The 17,266-nt window shown below is 38.5% G+C and overlaps 1 protein-coding gene across 2 annotated transcripts in view; it reads left to right on the top strand.

Moving 5' to 3' along the window:
• The first annotated feature begins 8,013 nt into the window (after positions 1–8,013).
• The window catches only part of LIN7A (lin-7 homolog A, crumbs cell polarity complex component), a 123,511-nt gene continuing 114,258 nt past the window's right edge, over positions 8,014–17,266 (top strand). For both annotated transcript variants that reach the window (XM_049626006.1, XM_049626008.1), the window contains exon 1: positions 8,014–8,430. In XM_049626006.1, coding sequence (XP_049481963.1) covers positions 8,349–8,430 — 82 coding nt within the window. In that variant the 5' untranslated portion in view covers positions 8,014–8,348. The remainder of the gene's footprint in view (positions 8,431–17,266) is intronic.

Genomic DNA, 17,266 nt, shown 5'->3' with positions numbered 1-17,266 from the left:
TATTTGACACTGATTGTAGTTGCAATAAATATAAGACCAGTAGAGAGCACTGCTTGCACTAAATTTTTAAATATTCTTTCGAATACTAACTAGTAACAACATTTAATGAAAGGATATTATTTTTCATCTTAAATATTACTTATGTTTTTCTCCAATTAATAATCAATGTGTTCTTTTTATTTGAAAAATAAGGTACTTAAACATCTCCTTTTGTTTTCATGGTGTTCCTATCTCATTTCATTTGGTGGAAATAGAAAAATCAATTAAAAAAACATCTAAGAGTGTATTTTTAAGTTTTTAATTTTCACTTGCTTTAGACATATACACTGTCAGCTTCTTAGGTGAAAATTATGGTAATCATCATTGACTTTCTGAATTGCTGGACGGTGCATCATACCACATATTTTAGACAGAATAATGGACATCAGTCTTTGGCAACTAATTTTTTTAAATCACTTTGTCATCTTAGGTTTCAAAAATTCAATTAAATATAACATTTCTGTAGCTAAGAGGTATCAGCTGGTGTATGATAGAATGTTAATGGAGCAGGAATAAAATAGTCACAGGTATTATAATCTGGAAGCATATCATTGAGAATGGCCACATTTAGCATTGGATTATACAAAAGTACAAAGCTTTCACTGAGTGGAATCTATGTTCATAATGATGATATAAATAACAAAGATTGTCAATTGTAGCACTGTTTGACATAGAAAAAAAACTAGAAAAAACCTGGAAGAATAGCTGTAAGAGCCTATTTCAATGGAATTTTGTGAAGTACTTAAGAAATGTTATATATATCTATATGGATTGCTATGAAAATATCAGTATATAAAATAATCAAGGTGTAAATATGGTGTACAATATAAAGCTATTTGAGCTTTTATTTATTTATTTTGAGAGAGAGAACACGTGTGCATGAATGGGAAAGGGGCAGAGAGAGAGGGAGGAGAAAGAGAATCCTAAGCAGGTTCTGTACTGTAAGCATAGAACCCACACAGGGCTTGGTCCCACCAACCGTGAGATGATGGCCTAAGCCAAAATCAAGAGTCAGATGCTTAATCCACTGAGCCACCAAGTGCCCCAAAGCTATTTGAGTTTTAAAAAAGATATGTGCATACACGTGTGTATCTATAGAAATTAAAATATTGTATATAATATTTAATATATGTATAATATATAATATTTAATAAGATACTTATAATATAATAATGCAATAATATAATATAATGTGACATAATATGTATAATTTTTGGAAGAATACACCAAAAAAAAAATCCCTGTTAACATTTATTGCTTGCAATGAGTGAGAGAGCTTTTGCAGTACCTTTTGAGAATTGTTTTCCATGTGCATGGTCTTACACTTAAAATTTCAAAAAAAAACACTTGTTAAAAAGAGAATACAGAAACCATATAAAATATGTAATAGTTTATTTACTTGTCCTAGACGAACAGTAGAGATTTGTTTGCTCTCCCCATTTATCTGCCAAAAATATTTGTTTGGCTTGATTCGCCACTACTGATCAAGGCAAAATTCCAGGTGACAGGAACGTGAAGATATTTGGAATTAAAACCATTTCTATTTGCCTCACTTTTTTCTTATTCTAGTTAAATCCTCAAGAAGCCAAAATACAAGTCATAATTGGATTTATTATGTGAGTACATGTTTTGAGTAAGAAGTAAAATTAAGAAATCTTTAAAAAAAGGAAATTTCTCAGAGACACTATTTCAGGAGGCAGATCTACCTTGTAACTACAGACTCTGGAAAAGGCAAAGTGAGATTATAAGTGTCAGAAAGGGCCACTGACATAGGCAAGTGGGTAAGAGTTCATCCAGTACCAGAAAGGCAGGGAAGGCAGAGAAGCTAAAAGAGAGGAACTTAGTTTAAAAGAGCATAATTTGGGGCGCCTGGGTGGCTCAGTCAGATAAGGGTCCGACTTCGGTTCAGGTCATGATCTCGTGGTTTGTGAGTTCGAGCCCCGTGTTGGACTCTGTGCTGACAGCTCAGAGCCTGGAGCCTGCTTCAGATTCTGTGTCTCCCTCTCTGTGCCCCTCCCCCACTTGTGCTCTGTCCCTCTCTCTCAAAAATAAATAAATAAATATTAAAAATAAATAAAAATAAAAAATAAAAGAGCATAATTTAATCCAACTGCTAAATTACAAAAACAAACTAAAAACAAAAACAAAACAAAACAAACAAAGACAAAAAACAAAACCAAAAACTTAATGCTTTGGGTTGGGGTCAGAAATTTAAATGCAAACCAATTAAAATTGTAGCAATTTTTGCTTTAAATTAGAGCACTGGAGGATAAAAATGAGAGTTTTAAGCTCTGTTCTGAATGTGCTGTCCATGCTAATTTTGCATTTTGCTGTTAAGCTTGCTAATTACTGACATATATGTCCCTCAGCACACCTACAATAAATTCTGTTACTAGCCTCAGTTACTGTACTGTATCACAATCTGGGAAGAATTCAAGGATGCCCTTTTCATCTGTTTCTCCCTAATATCCTTAATTAATTCCATAGCACCAGAATTAGAGAAAAATAAATAAGTTGAGCTGGATTTTTTTTTAAGTCAGGATTGAGGTGTTTTTCAATAAAAACCCATGTAAATCATATTTTAATTGAAGCTGAGAACCTAAACAAACAAACAAACAAGCCTTGGCCACAGTGCCCTCTTCAAGGATCAAGGTAAGAGTGTTCTTTTTTCACCATAGTCAGATTCTCCAACAATACAGATGCCCAATTACAATGATCATATTCCTCCTTTTTCTTTAGTTTCTCATCAAAAGATCCTGGCCCACTTGGTTAGCAATCCTTTGATTCAAAACCGCAAAGAGTAGCTTCCTGTTCAAAAGTATAACATTTTATGCTAGTCAGCACTCCATCAACTACGGGGTAGATTTGTCATTTAAACATATTTTCTATCAAGTACAATGTGACCTATTTTCTGACCATTCTAAAGTTGACTTACCCCCTGAGGCATATTTCATCACACCTTCCTTTTTTATTTTTTTTGTGGACTTTGTGGTGTGCTGGCAAATGTTTAACTTTCCGGGGTGGGTGGGGGGAGAAGAAAAACAAAACAAAAAACTTCGCATAGAGTATTTGCCAATGCACAGGGTGTAAATGCTCCCACCGTGGCCATTTGTACGTGATGTCACTGAAAGCAATGTTGGAATATTATGCACATAACTGGGTCTTGTGAACAGTGTGAACAAGTTTCAGCAGATCACTGTTTGTGGTTGTTACCACTACCTAAGATTACTTGGTATAATGACTGTTTCTTCGTAGTTTATCTGTTTCCCTTCATAAAAACTAAGGTGCATAAGAAAAGGGACGTATCCTATTTTACCATCGAATCTCTCCAGCCATAAAACAGTGCCTGGAGCATAGCAAGGACATAGTAAGCAGTTTTTGTAAAACACGTAATTCTCCACTCAAAATTGAATGTATTAAATGTTAAAAAATGTAACAGTAATAATTGCTTTTATTGAACCTTTCCCAAAGGTTGTGAGTTTTAAACATTTGGAAATATCTCCTAAGTAGATGTGAGAAAGAGATAAGTCCAGTATCCCTTGTAAAAATCATTTTATCTTGCTTCTCTTAAATCTCTTAGGCTTTCTCAGTGGTGTATGTATGAGGTTGGGATGCATAAAGAAAAAAAGAAGAAACTTGTGAGCTTTGAATTTAAATTTCATTATAAAAAGATCAGTCACAATTTGCAATTGTGAAAACAGAAAAATGTTCATTTCAAAATGAAACAAAAACATCGTTATATTCAATGAATTAAATAGGCATAAATAAAATACCCTAGTACCAGAAAGACTTTGGACTTATTATATGTGCCATTGCCTGTGGCAGAATCAGAGTACAAGTTAATTATTATACTTATGATTTGCAGGATAACTGGTAATGTAAAAAAATGCAAATAAGACCGTACCACTGAGGAAAAATTATTCATATTTCAGATTTCTGTCTCTCAAAGTCTTTTTTCGTTTTTTTGGAAAGAAATAAAAAATAATTAGAATTGACTTTTTGTATTTTTATTTCATCTTTAATTTTCTAACATCCAACTCTGAATTAGTAACTCTTCATTTCATTCTGATGCGAGTGATTTTTAATGTAGATGCTACCATACAATGTTTTTTCTTACCTGCATTGTATTGGTACATTTCATTGTATGACGGACACAAAGTAGTTCATAAAAAGGTTCATTACATTTCTGTTAATTAGATTATCTTTCACAACCTGACTGTCAAAGGCCCTCTTTAGGTTTTTCTTTTACTCCAGATTAAATAGCTTTTTTCCCCCCAAATATACACCATGTCTGTTCTCCCATCCGTGGTTTTGCTCTCCTGCTTCTGGGAATGCCCTTCTGCCTATCACTGTCTTTTGTAAACCTAATGTTATTCTAGACCCAGTTCAGTCATCAAATCATTCATTCTTTGCACAGCACTTAGTCACTAATTGATCTCTTTCATGTTTGTTTATTACTCTGTTTATTGTCTTTCTCTCTCCTGCAGAATATAAACTAAGTGAGAATAATTGTTTACTGCAATATCCCAGTGCCTAGAACAGTGTCTAGTATATAGCAAGTGCATTAAGCATTTGTTAAATGAACAAAGTAATAATCAAAACAGATCCAAGGATTAAATAAATTTAGTAGGATTCTATATTTATGATGACTAAAAAAACACAAACATTTACATTCCAAAGTATAGTTTGGCACTTTATCTCAATCTAGTGTTATTTTGACAAAGCTGTGAGAATCAAGGAAGATAATGTGATATCTTGAATAAGTCAAAAATAATTTCTAACACCTAAGGTTGAAAGAACTCCAGTTTCAAGGTGCTATTTTCCTCATATGAAACTGTGTTTATTATACTCCATTTATAATCTAACTAAACTCATTTTCTTGGTATACTAATTCTTCATGCAAACACTCACTTGGTTTTGTCATATAATTCAAAAAGATTCAATTAAGTGAAACAGACCTTAACATAAGTTTGAAATACTTTTTTAGAAAAAAACAGATTTTATATTTCAAAGTAGGTAGTCATTTTAATATTAATCTGTATGGATATAGAATGGATTCAGGATCACAATTCTTTTCTCCTTTGACCTAAATTTCTTCCATGCATTCCTCTCTTTGAGGTTAACTCAAGCATAACAAAAAGAGAGAAGAGATATTTTATACATACATTACATATATATATGTTACATATATATAAATTACATATATATTATACATATTACATAATTACAAATATAATATAAAAGGCTGAATTCCCTAAATCTTCAGTAATACAAAATGAGGTGTAATATTTCTTAGCAGGAAGCACAGGGGCTCTTGAACCTCGGTGCTACTATTCTTAAGCAAGGTGCTTAACCCCTCTGCCCTCAGTTTACTTATCTATAAAATGGGATAACAATACCTACTTTTTTGGACTAAAAAGAGGAGAGAAACCAACCTGGCACTAAGCCTAGCATATAGTAAGTGCTCAATAATCATTTATTGAATTAATGAATTCCACTGAAAACATAGTTACCACACATATACTATACATGATTTAATGAAAGACTGTAGTGATTGTGTAACCCAATAGCTAAGGTACAAGTGTAATTATAGGTGTTTTACAATTCCCTGATTAATACACAATCAACAAAGCAAAAAACATATGAATAGATCAAATATATTGACCTTGATGAAATGCTATGGTTAGTATAGTAGTGATCCAGGCAACTATTCATGAGACCTAAGTATGATCACATCTACTGAAGCAAAAGAAGAGGATAAGGAACTTTTCTTAATGTGTCTGCATGTCTTAAGCAGACACTCACAAATACTATTGGAGATAGTTATTCATATTCTATAAAAAATAAATCTTAACAGATAATGCAGTGTTTGCTGTTAATTTTCTACACCTACATACACATAAGCTAAGACACTGAACTTGTCCCTACTAGAAATAATAACTAATGAATATATGGTGATTTGTGCTTTCTCTTACTTTTTCTTTTAATCCTTACAAAAGCCCTACAGGGTCAACATAGAGAATGATAGAGCAAATTTTCAATTAGGGAGCTCAAGTTATAAGTACAGAAACACGTTATAAAATGTTTGGTGCTGGGGATATATCAGAAAACAAAAAGACAAAAAACCTAATTTTATAGACCTTACAATCTGGGATTTGTGTGGAAATTGGTACAATTATGGCTTTTAGACTTATGAATCAAGCCACTCAAACGCATATTCATAATAAACTATGTTGTTAAAAGAGCTACATTAGTGACCAAGAGATTTGTATGTTCTTTTCATCTTCAATTATTGAATGAGGTTGGATATTTGTGCAAATCCACAGAACATACTCTACTGTTTATTGTGCACAATTAAACTTTTCTCTGTTGTTTGATTTAAGGGATGTGAATAATGATAACCATAGTTGTTGCTTCATCCTGTCCTTTCTATGCTGCTTGGAGCACTTACTTCATGGAATTCTCACAGCTTGCTCATTTTTTGTCTCCCAACTTGCACTGAGCACTGTCCAGGGAGAAGGCCAACTCTCTTTAATCTCTGCATGGCCAGCACCCAGCATAGTGCTTGCTGGACAGTTCATGTGGGATGTATGTTTGTTGTATGAGTAAATGTATATATACTTTACTGTTTCCAAAGCATGCTCACATGCAGAGTATCATCAGACCTTCACAAAACTCAGTTTGATTGCAGGGTAGAATTACTTCTCTCATTTTACAGAATCTCAGTGAAATGGAAGGTTATTAATTCCTTTGTTTGACAGATGAGGGAAGGGGATCAGTGAGAGATTACATGATTTCTGAAGAGCACATAACTAAGACTTGAATTTCAAGATCAGGGTTCTTTTTTAAACACTAAGTGAAAACATAGGCATTTTGAACTACTATTTTAAGTATGTCTTTAGGATCTATTTGGTGTGTGGCCAGTCATCTTTGACTTGTTTGAATCATTGGTGAAATCTTGCTTTTTTTTTTTTTTAAATGTAGAAAATGGGATAGAAAAGATCTTCAGAAACCAGTGGTTTCTATAATCCGAAGACAATGAAGTAGATAATATGCAAATATTTTGCTATAAAACAGTGTCTGCCTCTAAGAGTAGATTGCTAGCCAAAACAATTCTGCTTTGTCATAGGGAAGGGGATGGAGACAGCCTTGTCATTTTCAATCCTGAACCCACAGTCATCACCATTCTGCTTATATAAGATTTCTATATGCTCCTTATTTTCTTGATCAGAAAATGAAAGTCCCAACAGTGGCAGGATAGTGAAAACAGTCTGTTGGGGTGAAGGGGTCACAGTCAGTATTTGAAGGTTCTAGTCATGGAATCTTGATCAACTGACTCTAAAATGACCCTTTTAATAGCATCATCTCCCCCTAGACCACAGGCTACATGAAGGCAGGAACTGTCCTGAACCCCCAAGTCAGACCATGGCACAGGGCATGGAACACTCCTAGCTAATTTCCTGTCACACATGCCAATTAATCAGTAAGTGGCAACTCTCAGTAACCACTGACTGACTATAAATTAACCCGACAAACTGCTAGGTACCTGGTACATGTTCTTCAAACCGAGTGGTAGAAATTTCCCTTTGTGTTTTTTGATTCAAAATCATTTTTAAGAAGTTTGTGTTTAAAGTAAGTAATTTTCTAGGCAATACACTAAGGTCCTTAATGGAGACCTAATGATGAAACCCTGGCCTTAAGTCAGTTGTCTTATATACTGTTACAAATCAACATTCCAAACGTGGGGGGGGGGTACTTTAACAGAAATTAACAGCAACTATAATGAAATCCTAACATTTCTGAACTAGAAGCATTTTGTCTCTAAGGGATGGGATTACCGGATTGACAAATTCTCCGAATCTGAAAAAAAAAAAAAAATCCATCTCTCCATCTCCCTCCCTCTCCTCCCCCCCCCCCTTCACCCCCCCTCCCCCCCCCCCCCCCCCCCCCCCCGGCACACCTACACTCTGACCATTTTTATTTGAGTGGAAAGTTGAAAGCGAACACCACACCGGCTGCACCCATCCGGCGCTCGTTGGGGTGGCATAGCAAAGTTCTAGGGCAGAGCCTTCCTGCCCGGAGCCCGCGATGCAGCCGACTTCCGATACCTGCTCAGCTTCACGCCGCAACTGAAGGTCCGCCCGCCGCGGAACAGTTGCGTCTCCATCTGGCTGCCAACCCACCCAAGCTTTCTTCTCCTCCACCACCACCACCTTCCCTCCTTCCCCCCGCCTCCCCCTCCTTTCCGTCTTCCCTCTCCACCCCCGCCCCCAATCTCCTCCTCTTTTTCTCACTACAAGCGGTTGCTGATGCTGAAGCCGAGCGTCACTTCGGCTCCCACGGCAGACATGGCGACATTGACAGTGGTCCAGCCGCTCACTCTGGACAGAGGTAAGGGAGCGGCTCGCCCGCCAGCCTACTGCGTCCCCTCTGCCTGCCCCTCTGCCCCTGCCAACTCCCACCGGGACAGCCGGACGCGCTCGAGCAGGGGCAGCGGGGCGGGCGAAAACGAGCGAAAACGAGCGTAGAAGGCGTTCGCGCCAGGAGCAGGACACTTTCTTCCCCTTTCTCTGCCCGCCACGTCCCCACTGCCCCCGCACGCTGCACTCGCCCGGCCGAGGGATGCCTTCGTCGGGCTCTGGCGCCCCCGCCGCCACTCCCAGCCCCTCGCCGGGTCGCCTAGGGGCCGCCGGCTTTGTTGGAGCTGAGGCGCAGGGACCGGTAGGCGCCCGGGCTCGGGGCTGGAGAGGGGCAGGGAGGAAGCTCGCCGTGCCGGGCGAGGGCGCCTGCAGCCGGAGACCAGGGAAGCCTGGCGAGAGAGCCGCCTGCCAGCCAGCGCGGCCCGGGGGGGGGGGGGGGAAGGGGAGTGGGGGGGTCCAGGAGGGAGGAAGTTTGTCCGGGCGCCGGGGAGGACGAAGGTCTGTCCGGCTGCGGGTGCTCAGGCGACCGCCCGGGGGCGGAGGAGGCGCACGGGGCCGGGCTGCGGCGGCGGGGAGTCGCCCTCGGCCGAAAGGGCAACGCGGGGCGCGGGCAGCAGTGGCCAGGCTAGGGGCGCAGCGTCGCTGCAGCGGAGCCCGACTCTGCTCGGCTTCGTGCTCCGAAGGTGGCCGGGGTCTCCTCTGCCCCCGCCACCCGCAGCTCTCCGGTGGTGGCAACTCAGTTTCTCCTGCCCCAGCCAGCCTGGTTTCTCTCCCAGCCCGGGCGCCAGAGCGATGCCGGGGCTGCGGAAGGCGCCGGGACGCTGCGCAGGCTGGGTTGAAATTCAACTTCTGACCCGCGACCCTCTGCGCCCTGCTCTCTGACTTGAATGGGGAAGCAGTGTTTGCTTCCCCCCAGAGCCTTGCCAAGCCTAAGGCTAGAAGGCTCCGCTGCGCTGGGGGTCTCTCTGGAGCGCGCGTGCGAGGTTATACCTGTGCCTGTGTGTTCAGGTTTCCTTTCTGGCTTCCGACGTCTAGTTATGTTGGCGCTGGAGTCCCACGACGCCGCCGCAGCGGAGGACACCTGCTCGTCCCGGTCCGCAGCGGCCGGATTTAGGACCCTGGGCGGCCATTTGGAGATGGTGTGCTCAGTCGAAGATGATTTAGTCCGATGTGCCTCTAAAAATATTCTTCTAGCAGATTAAACTGGACTGTGGAGCAAAGCAAAAGAGCATCCTGCTGCGAGTACAGTGCAAAGCCGGTGAACTCAGTAGGGCTTTAATTTGGAGAGACTGTGGATGACTTTAACGCAATCTGTTGGCGCCAGAACAGATATTATGTGGTGCCCATAGCAACCTTACTTGGGGTAAGAGTTGAAAAATTAGCCAAAAAAAAAAAAAAAACAAAAAAAAAAAAGTAATAATTGATTTTGTGTTGGGAAATGTTGATTTGCAAGTTCGTAAATTAATAACAGTACTTAAAGAGCTCAGAAATGCACTCTATAATCCATGAATGCACCCCAGTATCATCATCTGTACTAAGCAGGATAAATCCATTGCCACTAAGAGCCGAACAGATGGCGAGCTATTAGAAATTATAGATTTCCCATGAATTTCTGTTTTAATGTAATGGGCTCTTATATTGTCCCATTACTAAATCAGTCTTTAAACATCCCAAGTAAAACGACTACATTGGGAGAAAAAAACAAACTCCAAGAAAACTGCATACCTGGGCAATTTTACATATTGCTACCACTGAAAATATTTCACTTTTTGGATTTTATCCTGACCCTTAGATTCCTTACTCAGTTGTGGAGAAGAACTGCAGTCAGACCTAGATCTATTCTTAAAGTTTGTTCTTGTTCACAGCCAGACAGTACCTGTCCTTTCCAGTGTGGTTAGGTCCGTTTAGTAAGTAGCTCAAGAGGCAAAATGAGGCTGTGGATGTAACTGAATAAATTAACCAGAAGCTAACTGCAAAGTATGTAATTAATGGATGATGGGTTATTGACATCATTGCTGTGCATGAAGTCAGATATTTTTCCCATACCTTATTAAAATGTGATTAATTAATTGATTAATAGCATCATTAAACCAATGAAAGAAGGGGTTCTGAAAATGTTCCTACAAAAAAAACCAAAGTCTTTTTAAAAAGGCAGCATAATAATATGCACGTTGGTCCCATCTAGTTATAACTGTCATACTTACATTGGATGGCTTGGTTAGCATCTTTGGGCATCAGTTCTTTTGGGGGGAGCAGGGGGATTGTTTGTTTGTTTTGTTTTGTTTTGTTTTTTTGCTCCATAAGAAATTTAGATGAGATGATTCTGACACTGTGCAGCTTTAACAGTCTATAATTCGATTAGTTGCAATTAGAACTCAGTGTCTGGTCATCTACTGCAAGGTTTTCCAGATTACTCCCTCTCCCAGGTTGTTGTGGTGCCCTTTGATGTGCTTGGAGGTCACTCACTGATTTGGCCCTATCAAAGCATTTCTCACATGCTGATGATGTATCTGTCTCCTTACTGAATGGTGCTCCTTGAGGGAAGAGACCATTTCTAAAATCATCTTGGTATTCTCTGTGCCTGTCATAGTTTCTGATGCACAGTAGATCAAAAATTAATGTAAGTTAGTGTAAGTGAACTAAGGACTGCAGTGATTTAAGCAATGTTAAAAGATAGGGATTTAGTAGTGAACCAAGGTACAGTTCACAGATTCACAATATTTTGGCCCTGGGAAAGATGGCAGGAGGAACACAGGCCAGTGATTCTTAACCTTTCTTTTCCGTTGTGTGCTTGTTGGATTCCAACCAGTAACCGTGGCTCACCAAAGTTACGATTAATAACCAAGAGGGGTTGGGGCAGGTGGGCAAAGGAGAAGAAGGAAAGAAGATGCTTGACCAGACCTTCCAAGGGCATCTCAGCAAACCTAAAGCATGAATCCATAGTTTGATTTTTTTCTAGCATCTTTCCTTTTCAAGTGAAAAATATTGAAGAAGCAATGATAAGTATTTTCAAGGTTACTCTACTAGTGAGTGGGACATTTTATGCTAAAATTTAGATTTTCTTGTTTGATGCCCTTTGGCACCATAAACTGATTTATCTGGAATCTTCAGGGCAAAGGTTTTAATTAAAGAAATCAAACCTATGACTGAAATTAAGATTTACTCCTCCCAGAATTTAAAAGACACTATCTGAAAGCAAGACACTCAGAAGTCTGCACTAGCTTCTTGGATCTTATTTGGGAAGGAAGCCTTTGCCAAGATCAGACTGGGCCCTGGAAAGGATGAACAGAGTTACTTAAGGTTTTCACCACTCTGTGCATATTCCAAACTCTTTTCCACCTGTCATTAAGACCTCAGATTAACCCTGTGTAGGCCTCTGGGTGGCTATGAGCCAGAGTAGGCTCCTGTTCACTCTGGTCCCAGTACTTTGGATTCTTCACTAACCCATTGAGTGCCTGGTATAAGCCAGACCCTACTGTGGAATTGGTTAATACAGTGGTAAGCTAAACAGACATAATTCTAGTCTCTGTGGCAATTAGAGCCCATGGGGGGAGAGAGATTAATATACACACATACACACGCACACACACATACACAATTTACTCATTCAATAAATATTCATTCCTTGAATGTATGTATCATATATGTGTATATATATATATATACATACATATATATATATATATATATATATATATGATAATAATATACTATAGAAATGCCAGAAACAAAGTTTCTGCTTTCCTGGTCCTTAAGAGCGTAGTGGGGGTAATAGATAATAAATAAGGGATTAATTAATTAATTCAGCAAATAAGTATTAAGTGTCAGCCTTATGGAAAGCACTGTTTTCAGGTTTGTGGCTAATGAGCATAAGAGATAAAGTCTAATGGAGTTTATACACTAATGAGTGAGTCACTCACAGAACATATACACATAAAACTGTAAGTGCCAGGAAGAAAAAATAAGACTGGGTCAGGGACAGTGGCAGGGGCTGCTGTTGTGCATATGATAGTCAAGAAAGGTCCTCCTTCCTAAATGGATGATGCTTGAGAAAAGATCCAAAGGAAATGAAGCAAACTTTGCAGATGTCTCGGGGAATGCACTCTGGAGAAGGAGGTCACGTGTGCAATCTGGGAAAACAAGGAAGTCAACATGAAAATGGGAGCACAGGGAAGACTGGTGGAAAATGAATGTGTGAAGTTGGTGGCCAGGGGTCAGATGATGTATTTTATGATTAGGATTTTAGATTGGGGTTTAAAGTATGAAGTTCTATGAAGACAATGGAAATGACAAAAGGATGGAGACTAATGGGGGAGGACCTATTTATTTAGATTGTGCTGGTCAAGGTAAGCTCCATGAGAAAGGAAAATTTAAACTGAGTTCTGATATATTAATAAGATTCTTAGGAACGGCATTCTGGATAATTCTGGATAAAGGGAAGAAGACCCTAAAAGCAACTAGTACGTGTATATCTTGACTACCATCCCATTAATACATCTATAACCAAACATATAATCAAAAAGAAAAATTACCAAGAAGTAATAGCACTCTAGGTATTCATCCTAGGATAGGAATATGGTTTCAAGTATACTAAGAGAAATCTATAGATCAGCTTTTGCTTCTTATTACTAGGCTAAAATATCATATAATTAAACGTTCAAAGGCATACGGAACACTGTAATTTACATGTCACTATGCATAAATCTACATGTCGAACCCAAGTGGTCGTAATATGAGATATAGTTGCTTTTAGTCTAGTATTTTATATTAGTGATATAGGAAGTAGTGCCTATAACTTACCCTTATGGCAAAGAGGAGAGGCTGATAAGGAGATTAGTGTGGAGTCTTTTCTGCCAGAGTTTAGATGTTTATAGCAATTCTTCCCTACACCAGAGGTTAGTTTGCCCCATTATAATCTCTAAAACCAGGAATGACCTTCAGCTAAACTCAGGAGAACAAAGCAGGATGCAATCTTCGATACTTAACACTTTTGTAACAACACAGGAATACTTCACTACATTCAAGACTCCATGGATTTAGGTACTTTCTTAAATATAGTAGTTCAGACTCTCCTTCACTCTCCATCTCAAGGTTGGAAAAGGAAATACAACAGAATTCTTCAAAATTTCACGTCTGTGTAACTTCTCCCTCTAACTTTAATCAGAGGGAGATTTTTTTTTTAAATCATCATTCATAAACAAATAATACAAAACCAGGTCTTGGAGAAATAGGGATAAATAAAGCAATTGCTAGGAGTAATTAAAATTATCTAATTTTAAATATTTGAGACTTTGTTAATGACACAATCGATAGTTTATAATCTGTATTAGGTGCCTATGTAAAATAAAATGTTGTCAGTCATCGAACTTTTTTCTGTGAGTTAAATACAACTTGGTTAAGTCACAAAAGTATAAATGGAAATCATGATTCCTGGCTTCTAAAAAGAATTTTAATCTAAGATATTGATTAAACAAATCTTGATGTGTTTTCCCTTTTAAAAAAATAAAACTTTTAGTCCTTCAGAAATTCTAATATAAAACCTAAAACCAAGAGCTTATATTTTGTGGGTTTCAACCTTATGGGGGAAAAAAAACTGAAATTGAACGCAAATGAAAATCCCATGGGCACCACACTTTTCATGGAATTTGTGATACATTAAAATTTTTCTTTCTTTTCTTTCCACTTTTCAAGGCATGCAGAGCTTATTACTTTATATATCTCCCAATTCAAGCCTTGGGCAGCATATAGCTTTCTAATCGACTGTATTCACCAGTTTTTATAAAATCTATATTTGCCTGAAAATTGCTTTTGCTCACAGTCCAAAGGGACTTGCCCCTTTTCTCTCTCCTTACTAGTTTTTTTAACATGAGGAGAGATTAAGAAAGGAAAATAAAAATTAAATTAGTTCAGGGTGCCTGAGTGGCTCAGTGGGTTAAGTATCTGACTCTAGATTTCAACTCAAGTGATGATTTCACGGTTCCACAGTTCTTGAGTTTGAGTCCTGTGTCAGGCTCTGCACTGACAGTGTGGAGCCTGCTTGGGATTCTCTCTCTCCTTTCTCTCTGTGCCTCCCCCCCACCCTTGTTCTATTTCTCTCTCAAAATAAGTAAATAAAAATTTAAAAAAGTAAGTTATTTCTTCTGTTGCTTTAAAGATGTATACCCCAGTGATCATGATTGTGGAGAAAAAAAAGAAGAGGGGTTGACTATATACGGCTCTTGTCCTAAAACCTTCTCACAGCAGCTGCCAGAATGTTTTAGTCTACAAACATTAAGTGCTTGCTTGATTTCTCACGTTTTCTGTGAGCTTCGCTACCCATTAAAAAAAAATACTTTCACTGAACTTTTTTTTTGGCAAATCAATGTTTGAGTCTTTCATTCTGCACTATATAGTTACAGAACTATCAGGGATCACAACTAGGACTTAACTATTAGTAAAGAAAAGGAAACATTGAGAGAGTAGCATCAAATGTATACTGGATCTTAGGGATGCAATTCTAAGTGCAAAGCCAATAGAGAGTTCTTTTCTTAGTCTTGACATCTGTCGATTAGGATACAGTCTTCGTCAGATCAGAGACCATGCTGGATTTGTTTATGTAGAGCCCAACACATTGTCTGGCACATAGTTGGCACACCCTTAATATTTGTTGATTGAATGATGGAATGCAATTGACCTAGCTGGACTCGTTATCATGGACACATTTTTAGTGCTTAAAAAACAAAGCCTTCCAACCTATAATAATATGAAAGGGATGACTACCTTACTTTATCACTTTGTTTCTGTGCTTATGTGTAACAAACTCCTAAGAGCGACAGCTTTCCCCGGCCAAGAAAGGATGTGAAGTGATGGTATTGATATCATAGCCTACTTCCATTGCTCACCTCCACCCACTATTTTAACTTGTTATTTGAACCACATAAACTAAGGCCAAAATACAACTGAAAAGCAACCCCCATCCAAAAAAAAAAAGTGTGTGTGTGTGTGTGTGTGTGTGTGTGTGAGGGGGAGAGGTCTAGCAGAATTTCCTCTACACACACACACAAACACACACAAGCTCCACTGCCTCATCCTTTTTTTAAAAATTACAAATGGATGAATGAGAAAGCTGTGTCTTGATAAAGCAGTTAAAATGGATTTAATTTGAAATCACTCTGTGTTGGCAAGTGAGCACACATTTTAAAAGTCATATTGATTACATCAATGATTTACTAATGGTTTAAGTGATAGACAAGTTGTTTTATGATTGAATTTTACCACCGTTATGTGCTAGCTGAATTTGAAGACTGGTCTTATAAAATATAAATATGCCCAAGGATTACTTGCAAAAAAGTTATGTTGAATTGAAACTTATTTTGAAGTTATACTCGGATAGTTATCTGTATTGGACAGAAAAGTATAGCTTCTTTTTTAAACTGATGGTAATTTCCCACAGAAATAATGTGGCTATTTCAAGTCCAGCCAGTTCTGCTATTTTTGTTTACTTGCTCAGTGTGGTGATAGTTCTGATATTTCAGTATAAAATCTGTGTTTTTTTTTTTCCTACCAAAGAATTATCTGTAATCAAAAAAGGATAGAATAATGGGAATCCAAAGTGACAGTACAAGTTAAGCCCCCAATTTATACGGGGAAGAAAACCATTAAATTACAGCTGAGTCTATTTAATAATAATAAGAGAGGTGGGGAATATGGCTGAGAGACTCCTGAAAGAGATCTTTGAGAAAAATTGGGGAAGAGCAGTAATTGCTGATGGACAAATATCCTGGGTTCCAAAAAGGTGAGAAATGTGTCTTAGGAGACTACCGTTCAATCTACTTGTTTTTGCTTTCTGACAAAAAAAGAAAAAAACTCTAATGATATTAATAAAAGAATGGGGTATTGGCACTTATAAAAGAAAGTGGTGATCCCACAGAGCCTACATGGGATCACTAAGAATAGATCTTGTCGAATTTCAGGTGTGTGCTATGGCCCTACCATCCTCATGACACCCATGACATCACAACTTTTATAGAAGCCTTGTGGAAAATGTAGAAATACATCAAGTGGATGATTGCACTTTTGGATTTCTAGTGGTTGAAACACTACTACAAGGCAGTTTGCTTCTCTGTCCTATTCGACATTGTTACTGATATTTTGGAGGAGAGTCCCCAGAAGATTTATGTAGGTGACATAGAACTAGGAGGAATAGCAAATTATTTGAGAAATCCTATCGATATTCTAAAATTATACCTAGCTGGAATAGCAGGTTACAATATAAGAGAAAAATATAGGGACAGTGAATATAGCCATTCATTCATTCATTCATTCCACTGGGATAAAGGGAGCCAGCCTTGACTATTTATTGCTCTTGGTTATACTGTCCAGTGAACACTGCCCCACTAGACTCCACTCAGTTACTTTGAAAACCACAGACGGGCCATGTCATCATGACTCAGTCCTGGGCTGGAGTTAGGGGTGGTTTCAAATGGCAAAGATGCATTCCACAGCCCGCCTGCCTGATTTTGAAGCCCTGCTTTTCTGTTTACTAGCTCTGCAAACTTCCAAGGTTGCTAGACCACTTTGAATCTCCATTGTCTTATCTGTAAAATGGCAAATGACAAAAATAGCGCTAACTCCATGAAATGTTGGCTTTAAATGAGTTAATATGTATGAAGTAGTTACAACAGGTCATCCTAGGAACCACTCAACAATGATAATTATTTCTTCCTTGAGTCCTGGAAGTTCTGTACTCCCACCCTACTGCCAAGGGGCATAGACAGAAGATATTTCTTGTCTTCAGGCTATACTAAAAGGTAGAAATTATTTATTTT

The sequence above is a fragment of the Panthera uncia genome, chromosome B4 (genome assembly GCF_023721935.1).
Source record: "Panthera uncia isolate 11264 chromosome B4, Puncia_PCG_1.0, whole genome shotgun sequence".
NCBI lineage: Eukaryota > Metazoa > Chordata > Mammalia > Carnivora > Felidae > Panthera > Panthera uncia.
The sequence above is the reverse complement of the archived record's forward strand: the minus strand, read 5'-3'. Positions and strand labels throughout refer to the sequence as shown.